Below are 14,365 nucleotides of genomic sequence, written 5' to 3' on the forward strand. Positions count from 1 at the left end.
GCATTCTTGATAATGAGCATCGGTGTCCATTTGCATCAACTTGTGCATTTGCCTGAGTGAACATTAAGCATGAACATGTGCGATCTTGCTAAGGTGCATCAGCACAAGCAGAATGAAATTTGAGCAGAAAAAGAATCCCATTCCATGAATGAGCAGATGACAAAATGAAAAATGGCTGACGAGCAACAGAAAAAGCAGGTGGAAGAGACTGGATGGAATCCGTCCTCCTCCGTTACCCTCCTGCCCAATCTTCCCTTTCCCTCTGACCTTCGCTTCAGCCCGCACAGAAGCTGGCATGGGGGGAAACTGGTTTTCCCAGCAAAACATACATACGGTGAGCCTTCCTGTTGCAAAGCAAAGCCTTTTGAGATGGCCTGGTCTCACATGCGCAATGAAAAGTGCGATTTCCAAGCATGTTTAGAGAGAAGGAAGGCCCATGGCTCCCAGCACGCTGCAGCCAGCTTTGCTCTCTGAGTCCCATCAGCTTTCCGAAAGACCCGTTCTGGCTGGAATTAAAAACTGCCTGAATCGGTTTGTGACCCAGGGCGACACAAACGCCTGCATTTGGAGACTCTGCGGGGACTCCCTGCAGAGGGTGCCTGGTGCTTCCCAACGTCCCGCTACCACATCGCCTGCTGGGATTGTCTGACCGGTGAAAAGAAGGAGGGCTTGCCCAGGTGGGCAGAGCACTGACAGGCAGGAGCCTCTGCTACAAGGCACGGGGAACTGGGTAGCTTCTGAAGGGGGCGAGATGACTTGACGGGGGAAAGCCAGGCCTGTGGCCAGCTACGTGGGTCTCCCTGCTTCTGAAACAGACTCCCTGCAGGGGCAAACGTGCTGGTTTGCTCAGAGCGCTGCTTCCCTTCTTCGATGCACAAGGTGCTTTCTGGCAGGATTGCAGAATAAATCTACTCCGAGCCTCATTTTAAAAATGGAAGAGACAGCAAATATAAGCTAGAGTTGGGAATGGGAAGGTCCCGAATCAAGAGCGGCAGGCTGGTGGCACTCGCTCGCTCGCTCGCTCGCTCGTTCTACTGACATATTTTCATGCTGCTTTTTTTCTTCCAAGAAACCCCCAACTTCTCCATTTTGTCTTCACAACAGCCCTGTGAGGGAGGCAAGGCAAAGGGCAAGTGGCTGGCCCAAGGTTGCCCAGGGAGTCTCCTGGCCAAGTGAGGGCTAGAACCTGACTCTTCCAAGTCCCAGTCCAGTACTCGAATCCCCACCCCACATGGGTTTTACTCGAGAGTAGATCTGGAAAGGGCCCCAGCTTGAAAGCTAAATCCTTGTTGGTAGAAAGCGAACCCAGAAGTGAGGATGGGCAAGCTTTTGTTCAAAGATAGGCTAGACACGCACGTGGTGGGCATGTCCTGAGCGGAGCCAGCTGGAGCCGGGGGCCAGACTAGATGGCCCAGGAGGCCCCTTCTGGCTCGCCCTGTTTCTGTGTTTCCATGTTTCTGTGCTCTGGTTTCTTAGGAACTTAGTGAAATTTGCACTTGCCATAAGTGTATCAGAAGTACCACGACCATTTCTTCACAAGAAAGCACAAATGAGCCCAGGAAGACATAATCTACGAATCCAGGCTGAGGGCTTGGGGCACTGAGCTCTCAAAACTCTGGGGCTTGAACCCTCCATAGTCAGCCGCATCAAAGGTGCCAAATTCGGGCTGCTAACTCGTTGGCTGTTTTCCTAAGCGGCTGCTCACCTTGAACAGCTGTGGGGCGCGACGTGGCCACAGCATGCTCAGAATAGTTGTATCTGTTGAATCCGGCTGGTGCAGCCGGGTGAAAATCTTGTTTTGATCGGTGGTTTGACAAACAAACAGCAAAGCAATCGTTAGCCAAATTTGCAGATTTCTTCCTCGGCAGGACAGAAGGAACTGGAGACTTAAACATTTTTGAATGCAGAAAAAGGGGAGGCTGAGGTTTTCATCCATCCCTGCTTGGAAGTTGATATCGTAGCCTGCTCCTGGTGGGGGTCTCCTCTGTGGCGGGGGTCTTCTCTCTCAGCTTAGGATCAGGGTTCATTTGGAAAGGCAAATCTCTTTGCAGCCTCACTTTTCCCATCTGTAAATTGGGAAGGGCTGCGTCCTGCTTTACATTCCTGCTCTCAGCTTTGCATTCTCGCTCTTTGGCTTGCGGGCCTCTTCTCCGTAGATGGCACACTGCCAGAAGAGGACTTGGTGGGACAGGGGTGGAGTGGGGAAGGGAAGGGAAGGGAAGCAAGCGAGTCTTCCATGATAGGAAAAACAGCACAGGCAGAAACACAGAAACAGAGCGAGTCAGAAGGGGTCTCCCGGGCCATCTAGTCTGACCTCCGGCACCAGCCGGCTCCGCTCCCGACATGCCCACCCAAGTGGAAATAGCTCTGAAGAGCTGGGCTGCTTGGGAGAATTCGGCATAACGCATGTGGCAAGCACATTTTCCTGCACACGACAAGGCAGTGGGGGGGGGGCTGGAGCAGAAGGACGGGGGTGCAAAGAGAACAGCAAGAAGCAGCACCCCAGGTTTTGCGTTTGGATTTGGGAAGGAGCAGGCGCCAGGCCCAGCTTGTGCAGATCCTGTTCTGCAGGTTCTGCAGTCCTATCTGAGGCTGCATCACTCTGCTCATGCTCAGAGGCATCCTCTGGTCAGGAGAGGGTTGGGCCTAAGATGCCCTGTGAGTCTTCCCAGCTGTGCTCCCGGATTACAGAATCCCTTCAGAAGCGGGAAGGAGCAAGCGTTAGTTTCACGATATGCCAGACTCCTTTTATTGCATTCATTAAATCTGGGTCTAGGCCTTGGATGTCTCCGGATGGCTCATAACAATAAAAATGAAATAGAAAGGGGCCCTTGAAGCCAGTGTCAAAAGCAGGGTGCATATAATACAGCAATTAGATCAATAAAACCTTTACAGGCATTAGAGATGTCAAAGAAATTGGCAAACGTACATTCCAGGTCCCGTGAATCTGACCAGCACGTCCTTGTCTTACTTCACACTGAGCAAGTTCACATGAATCCCTTAGGCTGGCAGCCTAGTCTTTGCCTTCCACAACTGTATGCAAACTCAGCCCTAGAAAATCATGAGAATGGAAAAGCAAGCCAAAATGTGCATTTCTCCCATAGATTCAGGTGTGAGTTTTAGTGACTGGGGTGAGGGCGTTTGGCCAAAGGTCCCTTTCCAAGCCCCCGTAGGTCAGAGGTGCCGACCGCTTTCGGTGCAAGGACTGAATTCAAAAATGCCTTAATCCTGAAACCTGCAGACCTCACTGCAGAATGTACTGCAGTCACACAGAATAAAGGCTCTCAGTTGCAAAGAAGATGCACACAAGCAAGACTTTGCTCTGTCGTGTCTGGAAGAGGGAGAAATGGTGTGTGAGTAGCTCCTCCCAGGCCTCCGTTTAAAAATCTTTTTATTAACGGCTCGTACGCGTAAAATCGAGATGTGGAAGAATTGACTAAATGTCAGCGCAGCTGGAGGACAACTTGCAAGCGAGCACGCAGGTTTTCCTCGCCCTTTATATGTGAAACAAGGAATGAAGGGTAGCTCAGAAAGAAACAAACCACACACCCCTGACCCGGAAGGACCCCTCCTGGGAGCCTTTCGTGGTTAATTGGCCAGTGATGCTCCTGCCAGAGAACGTTGGTACCAGATTGCGTTGGTGCCGAGAACGAAAAGCAAACGCAAACGCCAGCTGCTTCGTGGCATATCTGCCATCAGGGCTGCATGAGTTAATTTATCCACCAGTCTCTTGCACGGGGAAAAGGGCTTCCTCGGTGTGTTTGCCTTTGGTACGTCTTTCTTGTTTTGTTTATCGTGTTGTTGTTTACCGAAAGCCACTTTGTGGGTAGAACAGAAGGCTACGAATGCAAATATTAATTGTGCATGTAGGTGTGTGTTTAGAAAGCGAGCAAGCAATCCGCTGGCTCTCAGTGCTCGTCAAAGCGCCCACGATGCTGGGGCGGTGGTCCAACCGTTTGGACCGTGCTGCTTGAGGGGGGCAGGACTGAGGTCTGCCTGGTGTCATGGGGGATTTCCGGCAGTGCAGTTCGGGGTCACTGCTGTAACACTCTGAACCTGGAGGATCGCGGACCCCCTCTGGACAGAACAGGGGCGTGGAAGCAAAGAGAAGCCCCTCCGTGCTTCCTTCACCCTCCGACGTGCTTCGTTTTACACCGGCACACCGAGAGAAGAGCCGGGGCCGTTCCCGGGCCCTCTTGGGCATTCTCTGGGCCTTCTCTCCCCTTCCTGGGACCAGCGTGGGCTCCAAAGTTGGGCCTTCCACCACCTCGCAGCCTCGGCTCCATGGAAAGAACAGTGCCAGTTGCAGGGCAGAGAGAGGGCACCCCGAAGTTGGAGCCCCTTGGAGTGCTTTCCTGAAGTTGGAGCTGGGACTCCAGGGTGGCTTTCTCCGGAAAGACTCCTAGTTGGTCTGCAAGATGGTCAAAACAAACTGAATTGGATGTTGCTCAGATCAATTATCCACTAACACGCAGCCACCCCATTATATTCCTAAAGCGAAAGGGACGGCCATGAGCAATTCAATGGATGCTGTTTTTTAAAAAGGCCAGCTTTTGTGATCAGATGGCTGGGGATGAACGTATTCATCTTGTGCAGACATAAGATTTCCTGTCTTGCTTGGGGAACACAGGGAGGGAGGGAGGGAGAGGGAGGGAGTTTATCTGAAGGGATTGGAGATTTCCTTTCCTTTTTTTGAAAATATGGAGTGCGTTAAAAGTGCCTTCATGATCACTTTTACATCTGAGATGCAGCTGCACAAATCCATTGTAAAGCAACTGTGGGCCACAAGGGAAGACGAGCGAAACGGGGGTGAATCCCTCTGCCTCTTCTTCGTAGGTCCTTGCAGAGCCCCAAAATAGTCTTTCAAAAGCCACCCCCCAAAACGTGAGGGAGATAAACTAATATTACTGCAGAGTTGGGGGAGTGGGTCTCACAAGCTATTTCATAAACCTTTGAGGTACACAGCAACTGGAACCGATTCCAGGACCCCCAAAGTCCCTGTCTGCCACGGTTCCCTCTCTCAGGACCAGGAAATAAATTCTTGTTTTATAGAGGAAGTGGTGAGTTGAGCTGGAGGTGAAATGAAATTTATCCAGAAGGGCAATTCTTAACCTACCTTCCCATCTCCCTCTCCTTGGCCACCAACCCAAAAGCTGAATTTCCTGGGAACAACAAGAATTTGCAAATCACGGTCAGTCAGTGGCGACCATAATCAACATCACAGTGAACGGGAACGTGAAGCGGGACCAGCAGGCAGAGGGAGCTCCGTCAAAAGCTTTCCAGATGTGGCTTACTGCTATTTATGACTTTTTAACTTTGTGTATCCCTTTGGGGGAGGGGAGGGGGGTACCCCTTGGACTAGAAAAAGCATCTGAGTTGCTTGCATATGGCAGTGTCTGTGCGCAGGAACATGGAGAATGTACTGGAGAGCTGCTCCCTGCCCCAACGAACATACAGTGTATCGTTAGGGAGATTATAGAGCAGAGGGAAAGAAAGGGAGGCCGGGGAGCGGGGGAGCAGAAATTGGGTTTCCTTCAGCTAAAGGTGGGATGCAGAAAGTGATGGGCGAACAAGCAATTTGGAGATCCCGCAGATTCCCAAAATGCCCGCTCGCCTCTTATTCATGTTTGAGGTTTCCACTGTGTCTGCTGAAAGGGGGAGATGGCACAAATGAGGGGGCACCCAAATGAGCGATCGGCGGACGTGTCGTCAGTGCCGGCAAGTGTGGCAGGTGCCGCCTGTGCAGGCCGAGCGTGAACGTGGCTGGCAGTGGCGTTCCACGGGGTCTGGTCCCCGCTCGTTCACAGGCTTGCTCTCCTGCTCGGCCGTGTCTTCGCAAGGGAGCGAGCCGAGACTCCTGCGGCTGCTCGCAGAGCCTGGGTTGTGGCGCCAGCAGCCTTCCGCTGCATCCCGGGGAGCACCGACAGCTGCACACCACACGTGTGGAAGCGGACGCAGGGGGCTCGATCCCTGGAAGCTGGGCTCGTTGCCATGAGGGACCTGGCCAGAGTCCAGGGAGCCGAGCCAGGGGGGTCCAACAGGTCCCCGCCCCGGAACTGGACCCCTCGGCCGCGTCCGGCTGGGGAAGCTCGTCCTAGTCACAGTGGTGCATCATGGATGGGGACTGTGTCAAGGCAGTTCACCTCCGTGCTGTGGCCGAACGGGGGCGCATTGCATCCCGCAAGCTTCGTGTCGCATAGCGCACCGTTTACCCAGCAAATACGGCGGAAAGGGCTGCCTTGTAAGGTTTCCCCCACCCTGCAGAGCCTCTGGGAAGAAAAGACCTTGTTCTAAACTCTCTGCCCCACAGATCGTCGCCATGACAGATTAATCAACTGAACTGTAGTTGATTAATCTGACGGCATCAATCACTGTAGGGCTTCCCTGTTTAAGAAAATTAAATCTTCCTTCTGTTCTGTTCTTGTTTGTTTGTTTGATTGATTGATTTTTTAAAATTGGATTGCCGGCTTTGGAACATTTAATCACCAGGTTTAAAAAATTCTCCTTGCTTTTTATTTTTTTGTCCTCTTCTTTCTCTTCCCCATGCAAATGTTTAAAAAAGCAATCGACAGTTTCCATGGAGGCCTTTGGTTCTTTCATTTGTTGTTTTCTCCATGGGAAATGATTTTGCTTCTCTCTCTTTTTTTTGTGTTCCCCAAAACAACAGGATTGTGTAACTCCTGTGAGCGAACAAAAACCCACTCCTCCCCGATGGCCATTTTCTTTGTTCAGCCTGCAGAAAAAATTATGGCACAGATAGAGAAGGCGTCCTTTTGTCCGCAGACCCCTGTAGAACACGGCAGAAGCAAATTGTCGAGCTGAGCGCCAGAGTATTTGTGTTGCCTGCAGGAGGAAACATCGCCCGAGATTTGGGCCCTTCTGCTTCCCGCAGCCCCCCCACCCCCTCCCTGTTTATGTACCTGAGAGTTGCTTTTAAGCCCCCAAGGAGCAAGGCAGGGGCAACTCCCTGCCCCACAGAAGGACGAATGTCATGGAACAAGGGAAGTAATTCAAAACTGGGACAACCCTGTTGTTCCACCACCCTGGGGCAATGCCGTGGGGAGTGTTGCCTAATGGGCGGAAGCAGTTTAGTGCAGGGGCACGAATTCTCCATTCACGGAAATGCACTTCCTTTGTTCTTTTGCTTGCCAGTGTGGCTTTCCTCTGAGATTAGACTAAAGCAAAATGCCATCCTTTTCTAGTGTCCGCCGGAGTACCCTAAGGAGTGACCAGGCTCAAACGACGCAAGAATCCACTGCAGGGTTTGAGTATGGGTTGAGCGTGGGCTGCTGCTGAATCAGGGGTTGTTATACTGTCTGAACATACCTAAATCACAGTCCACAGTCCAACAAAAATGCATAGGTTTTCTTCATGGGTTGTGCCTGGTAAACAAACCATGATGTTAGGGCCGTTGGGTTCGAACGTCACAATAATCCACATTAAAAGAACAAGGCATGGCTCAGCAGCATGCAGGCATTTGTGTGTGTGTGTGTGTGTGTGTGTGAGAGAGAGAGAGAGAGAGAGGGAGAGGGAGAGGGAGAGAGAGAGAGAGAGAGAGAGAGAGAGAGAGGGTGAATAACTGATATTCAGGCTTGCCAAGATTCAACTCTCCTGTTCGTGTTTGGCTTTGCAAAAGTGCCTTGGTTTGCGTTGCCAGACAAATGCCCCTGTCTGGATTGGGACCGCTGTCCTTACGCTGGACTAGGAAGGAAAGGCATCCATGCTGTCGTCCTTGCTTTTTTTGTAGGGTGGGGTTGGTTTAGTGTCTAAATTAGTCTTGCACTGTTCGAGATCGGGGTTAGGATGGGAGGCGGGCCTGGGAGACCCTGTGGTTCAGCCTCCAGCGCTGGAACAGGAGTTGGGAGAAGAGGCAGCGACCGGAAGGCCTGCCTGGGCTCCAGCCCCGGCCCCTTCAGCGTTGGGACCTGCTCCTTCCCCAACTGGGGGCCGGGGGCCACCAGACGGGCGGACAAGCCTCGCTTCAGGCGAACGCGGGGCGCAACGGGGTGCTGGGGCTGGCTCATTCTCCTCTCCTGCCCCGCCACCCCCTCCTCTAGCAAGGCCTCAGCCGCCGCCGCCGCCGCTGCATGGAAGGGGCCCGTTTTCCACGCTCGCCTGGCCCCTGGGGATAACACGCACGGGACACAAGGGGGGGGGGGAGGCCTGGCCCCCGCATCTCCCGACAGCATCTCCCAGTTACTAACTGCATGTGTTTCTGCAAGCATGTTAGGACCAGTGGGACGTCTGCCTGGTCGGGAAATCTCTCGTATACAAATAATAATTAAAAAAAAAAGAGTCCTCCCAGAGGAATCCGTGGCGCCTCTGCCCAGAGAGGTGCTGTCCTGGGGGGAAGAGAGCGTGGCGCAACCTGTGCCCCAGAGATGCCTCTGGAGGTGCTTCTGGTTTGGGGGTTTCGGTGCCCTTTTGCTCACCACCACCCCCCCGGTTCTGTCTCCCCGTCCCAGGGCTGGGGAGGAGGCCAGGTGCCACATCGATGGCTTGGGGGGGAGCCATCCAGCCCCCCGCCAGCCAGCCAAGCGTCTGATTTGGAAGGCGAGCAAGGGGGCTGTTTTTCTCGGCAGCTCGCCACCCCCAGGCCTCCCTCCCAAAAGAAACACCCCATTTGGGCGGGCGGTGGGGAGGCGCTTTCCCTGCCCCTCCCTGGGTGACTGCGGGCTTCCGTGGGGTCTGCTCGGCCTCCCTCCTTGCCCACAGCTTCCCTCCCTCCAAACAGCCCCCACAGCACTCTCGTGGCCTTTTCTCCGTGCTGCCCAAACGCCAAACGCTCTGGGTGGTTCACAAGAATTAAAACCCTAAAATGCAACATACAGTATGCCAGTCACTTTAAAGGGTCAGATCTGCAGAATAAAATAGACATTAAAAGCTGTATCTGTTCCAAAGAGATATAGCAACATTCTTACCTGTTAGTCTTTCTGAAGTTGATACCAACAAGTGCAGTCCTCAGAGTGCACACAGAGCTCTTCCCCCCCCCCACACACACACACACCTCTCCCTCCTGCTCAATCAACAACCAAGCCTTTATTTTTAGAACACAAGCAGGGCTTTGTCACAAACAAAGACGGGGTTCTCCTTCTACGAGCTTAAATCCCACATTCGTCACAGTGGCACAAACTCGCGCTCGGTAGCGTTCCACGGAGATAGGGCCGGCTTCAGCCCCAGGTCTCCAGACCTTGCTGTCAGTCTGACGCAAACATCTGTCCTTGCCGAATGGCGCTGTCTTCTGAGGCACACAGAGCTCTTCGTTGGGAAGAAGCCACGTCCTTCTTCTGCAGCACCAGGTGACGAAGAGCTCTTTGTGACCTGGATATCGACATAGTCTGAAGTCTGCAGAGTTGGAAGGCGCTTCTTCTGCACAGAAGCCATGCCCATCTCTCATCCATTTCTAATATCTTCTCTCTCATTCTGCTTCAGCCCTTCATTTACATCTTTACCTTCTCTTCGTGCATCCCCCGCCCACCCCTTCAGCTTCCCCATCTGTTTTTTCTTTATTCCTTCTCTCCGACTTGACTCCACCGCCCCCTGCTCTCCACCAAAAAAAGGCATGTTTTATTCTTCTTCCACATTTTTAATAACAAACCAGTCGATAGCTTGATGAGTTTTCCCTGATAGTCTAAGTCTGGAAGGCAAGAACTCCAGCATAGAGCAGCTGCGGCGCTCTTGGCTCCGTCTTTGCCTCGTGTTCCATATTAATTGGAAGCACCGGAGTTTTCAGCTCAGCCCCGTTAAAGAAATGAAAGACCAAAGTCTCAACTCTGCTTTCCTGGCCCTGCATTAATATTCCGTGTTTCCAACAAGATGCTGAAATCTGCACGTATCTGAGACTAGACCCATTGAATTCAATTGCTCTTGGTCTGAGGAGATTGCGCTGTTAGTAAGTGGCCGAGCCATTTTCGAGTTAACAAATTATACATTTTGGCCTGCTGGAATCGCCAACATAGCCAGGAGCAGGATCCAGTTTAAATGTTCCAGTTACTGAGTTGTTGGGTTCAGGCTGCTAAAGTTACTGCAAAGTCAGAGGACTAAACAGAATTAATAAAATATCCTGGGTGAAAGAGGGCATTCAATAAAAGGAACTATAAGATAATTATATTTTATTCCATTAAGAGTGCAATTGAAAGGGTGCGCAAGCTCCTTTCTATATAACTAAGTCTCACGGCGAAATTAATAGCAATAACAGGTATTTAATATTGTATTACAAAGCTGCCTGGTTTTTTTTTAAGGGCTAGGTAAGCGAGGTTAATTTTATATAGCAGACAGTGAAAACAAAGATTTTTTATTAACTAGTAATATTATATATTATTTCTGGATCATTAAAAGTTCCATATAAATGACCTTTTATAGCAGTACCTTCATAACCATTTAAATGAACCACTTTCTTTAAATTAGTGCTTTTATTACGCCATTGCACAGTCCTGGTTGTTCGAATTTTTTTTTTAAAAAGGAAAGCGGGGAGACCCGCAAGAGGCCCACAGGGACCGCGGCTCTTCCGCCGGAGCCCTGGGTGTGCTTTTGAGCACGCCCGCTACAGGATTCCCACCTGCTTTGATCCTGATTCACGAATGAGCGGTGGGTAGATGGGTCTCCTCGATTAAAATGAATGGGGGCACACGGGGGGCAGCCTAGCAAAGAGAGGTGGGGGGCTCCCATCAGCACATGTGCTGGAGCTCGGGAACCTGGCCTAGGACACCCCAAACGAAGCCCCGTTTTAATCCGTGGCACACTTTGCCGCTTTCTAAGTGGCGAAGGGGAAACAGGCAGTCGATGCTCACAGATCCGCCACTTAACTATCTGTCCCTAGGGGGCGTGGCCAAAGGCGGGAGGGGCGGGGCTAAAAGGGCAAGGCAGACAGGCAGGGCTAGCTGGCCGAGGCAGACCCTCGCCGGGCCACGAAGCTTGCTGGGCGGACCCGGGCCGGTGGCTAACCTGGCTCGTGTGATCAGGGCAGCTGCCTTGCTTGGGGTGGGCAGCAACCCCCAAACAAGCCACCCACAGCCCGCGGTGGCTTCTTTCAGCCATCGTGATTGTGCGAACTGGGCCACCGGCCGTCAGTCTGGCCTGCGTCACAGGGCTGTTGTCGGTCATGTAGGGAGGAGCCCTGAGAGCCAGCTTGGCTTCCTTGCGAGAGGAACAAGGAGAAAGGGTAAGGTATCACCCTAGTGGCAAAATGCAAGAGTGAGGAAGGGGAAAGTGAGGTTTCCCAGCCTGGAAAGGCTTGGCCAACCCTTCGAAAACAGCTGCCACGTGTTGCGAGGACCCTCCTGGGGCGCCCCCCCGGGAGGAACCCCCCTGAAATCCGAGCTGCCAGCTCAGCCTGCTCCTGTGCAGACACCCCTGTGAGGAGGAGAAAGTTCTTCAGCGGCTCCTCGGCCCAAGCGAGGAGCCGTGGCCCCTTCTTCCGGAGCGAACCCCTCCCCTGCAGCCCTGCCCGCTTCCGCTCTGCTCTCCATCTCGACTCCGCAGCAGCCCCCTCCCTCCCACTGCGCCCTCCGCCCCATCACTGGTGCAAAGGGGGGAGAAGCCAGGCGTGGACCAGCGGGGGGCTACCCCGGCCCCCCGCCAAGCCCTCCTCCCCAGTTTACTTCCGCCTTCCTCTCGCGCAGGCGGGCGACGGGGCGTGTGCCGTGCCTCCTCATGCTCTTTCCCTTCTCCCTCGGCTGCAGGGGTGCGGCAGGAGGCGGAGGGCCGGGACGGCGCCCGGACGGTCCACTTCACCTTCCTGATCGGCTGCGTCTTCGTGGCGTTCCTCCTGGGCGCCTTCCTCTCGGGCCTGCTCGTCTCCTGCTACTGCAGCCACGCCGGGCAGAAGGGCAAGCACGGCGGCAGGGACCTGGAGAGTGGCCTGCAGCGCCCGCTGTCTCTGCGCAGCCTGGCCCGGATGAACGGCCTGGCGGAGAACCCGGCCAAGGACGGGCTGGTGGAGGCGGCCTCCACGAAGCTCTACACCACGCTGCTGCCCAGCGAGAAGGAGCCGCCCAGCGCCGCAGCCCTGGCCAAGGCCGGCGCCAAGGAGCACCCGGAGCTGTCCGGCCTGCCCACGCCGGAGTCCACGCCGGAGCTGCCGCTGAAGAACATGAAGGCCATCCGGAACCAGTGGGAGCGGAACCAGAACTTCAACAACGCCAAGGAGGCGCAGGGGAAGCCCCCGCTCTTCCACACGCCGGGCGCCGCCTCCCACGCCTACCCGCTGCCCAGCGCCGTGGCTGTCCACGGCTACGACGCACCCCTGGTGGGCTACCTGGACGAGAAGAAGATCCCCAACTCGGAGCGGGTGCTGGTGCGTCACTCCCAGTGCTACCTGCCCAAGGGGGTGGAGGTGACCACCCTGGAGGAGCTGCTCCGGCACCTGCACGAGACCCACGGCCCACCCAGGAAGGCCCCGGGCAGCGCCCCGGCCCACCTCCCCCCCGCTGCCGCCGCCGTGTCCTTCGCCAACCGCGTGCAGCCCAAGATCCCCGACGTGGAGAGCGCCCCTTACTACAGCTCCTCCACCCTGCCGAGGGACAGCCTGCCCCGGAGGCTGGATGTGCCCCCGGATCCGCCGCCGCCGCAGGCCTGCCTGGAGAAGCCGGGCCGGCCGGCCGCACACAGACACTCGCTCTGCGCCGCCCCGAAGCTGGCGAACGTTGCGGGCGGCGCGGGGCTGGCCCGGCAGCACAGCCTGGGCCCGGCGGGGAGGCCGCCCCCCGCCGCCCTGCTCACCCGCATGCACTCCACGGGCTCGTCGGTGCCCGAGGAGGGCCGCCCGGCCGCCTTCCTCGCCCGGCAGCACAGCTACGGGGAGCCGGCCCCGCTGCCCAGCCACGGCGGCATCAAGCGCTCCGTCTCCCTGGTCAAGCCCAGCGCCCCCGCCCAGCCCCTCTTCATGCCTTCCTCGCCCCCGGCCCGGGCCTCCGGGCAGTTCCATTACTGAGCCGGGGCGGGAGGTGCGTACGTCGGGGGCCCGGAGCCGCGGGGGGCAGGCCCTGCCCCCCCGCCTGCTCGCTGTGGAAAGGGGCGCCGCCTGTGCCGGTTCGGAATGGCGGGAGCCGGAGGACTACGAAGCGCAGCGTGCCTTGTGGTGGGGAGCGGCCCGCGGGGACCTGGGACGGTGGGGGAAGCCCGCGGGCGGCAGTGCCCACTGGCTGCTTCCAGGCCCGCACAGCGTCGGGGCCACATCGCCCGCCTCCCCAGTTTTCTGCTCGTTGGGGGCTTCCTGGGTCGGGTCGTGGGGCTTTCGGCCACCTCTGCGCTCAAGTCCCATCTTCACACAGTTTGGTTATGCAATTTGAGACTTCTGCATCTGTGCAGCGCAGATTCCCCCAAGATTCTGCACCCAAACATCTGAGGACAAGTTATCAGCAAGCGTGTTTGGGGCAGGGGGTCGGGGTGGGGAATGAGATGGATCCCAAGGCAGGCAGGCGGGCAGTGGGAGGGGCTGCTGCCATCCCAGGAAGCGGTGGATTTTGCTAGCCGGCGCTCAATGCTGCTCAGTCCCCTTATCTGACCTCTCCCTGGGTTTGGCCATTTAATGTTTTTGTTCTCTGTCAGCATGAGGACTAGAAGCTTAGCCTTAACAAGAAGAAGCAAAACTTGAAAACTGTGTTTCAGAATGTTCAACATTTCTGGGCAGACCCTCCCAGGAAGCAGGTGCTCGCAGGCATGGCCCTCGTTGGGTCCCTGGTTTAGGTTTTCATCTCACGCTGGCTTCATGGCATCATGTTCCTCAAAAGTGCGGGGTCTGCAACAGGCTGGGAGGGCCGCATCCAGACCTCGTAAGCTCTGGTGGGGCAGTGCTGTCGGATGCGCTGCCTCAGCTTCCCCGAATCTGTGGGGCCGGCCCTCCTGGAACAAGACGGGGCTTTGGGGCCAGCTCATCTGCACTTTGTCTTGGGTCTCGAATCCAGCCGCTTGCCTCGGGTTCCCAGGCGGGGGGGAAGCAGGGGCCCCCTCGCCATTGCGGCACTCTCTCAAGACTGTTGCATGGCATTCCCCATTTTGGCCGCCATCTTGGAAACATGAACCAGACGCCACAAGCAAGCGCTCTGCTGCGCTCACCCATGCTCCTGGGAGCGGGCAGGACTTGCAGTCCCCGGCCTCTCGTGTTGTGTGGGCTGAAGCCGCACCCCACACCTTGCGGGTTCTGGACCGCACAAATCCAGCACCCTTCCAGAAAGGAGAATGTAGCATTGAGATTCTCATGACTCTGAAATGAACGGTTTCCTCCACCACATTTCAAACGCCTCTTTCCCAGTCCTAACATTCTCCTGTATTTATGTGGCTTGTCGGGCGGCTGGAAAGGGCAGGAATTTCTCTCTCCTCTCTTGAGTTCCCCTCTGGCTCCCTCTTCCAGTGGTTTCCCCTTTCA

General features: G+C 55.4%; 1 protein-coding gene across 1 annotated transcript in view; it reads left to right on the plus strand.

Annotated features, from left to right (window-relative positions):
• SEMA6C (semaphorin 6C) overlaps positions 1–12,931 on the plus strand; it is a 73,579-nt gene extending 60,648 nt beyond the window's left edge. The window contains exon 21 of the mRNA XM_044449066.1: positions 11,682–12,931. Within this exon, the coding sequence (XP_044305001.1) occupies positions 11,682–12,931 (1,250 nt within the window). The remainder of the gene's footprint in view (positions 1–11,681) is intronic.
• The last annotated feature ends 1,434 nt before the right edge of the window (positions 12,932–14,365 follow it).

Source organism: Varanus komodoensis, unplaced genomic scaffold (assembly GCF_004798865.1).
Source record: "Varanus komodoensis strain SLA01 unplaced genomic scaffold, ASM479886v1 scaffold57, whole genome shotgun sequence".
NCBI classification, from domain to species: domain Eukaryota; kingdom Metazoa; phylum Chordata; class Lepidosauria; order Squamata; family Varanidae; genus Varanus; species Varanus komodoensis.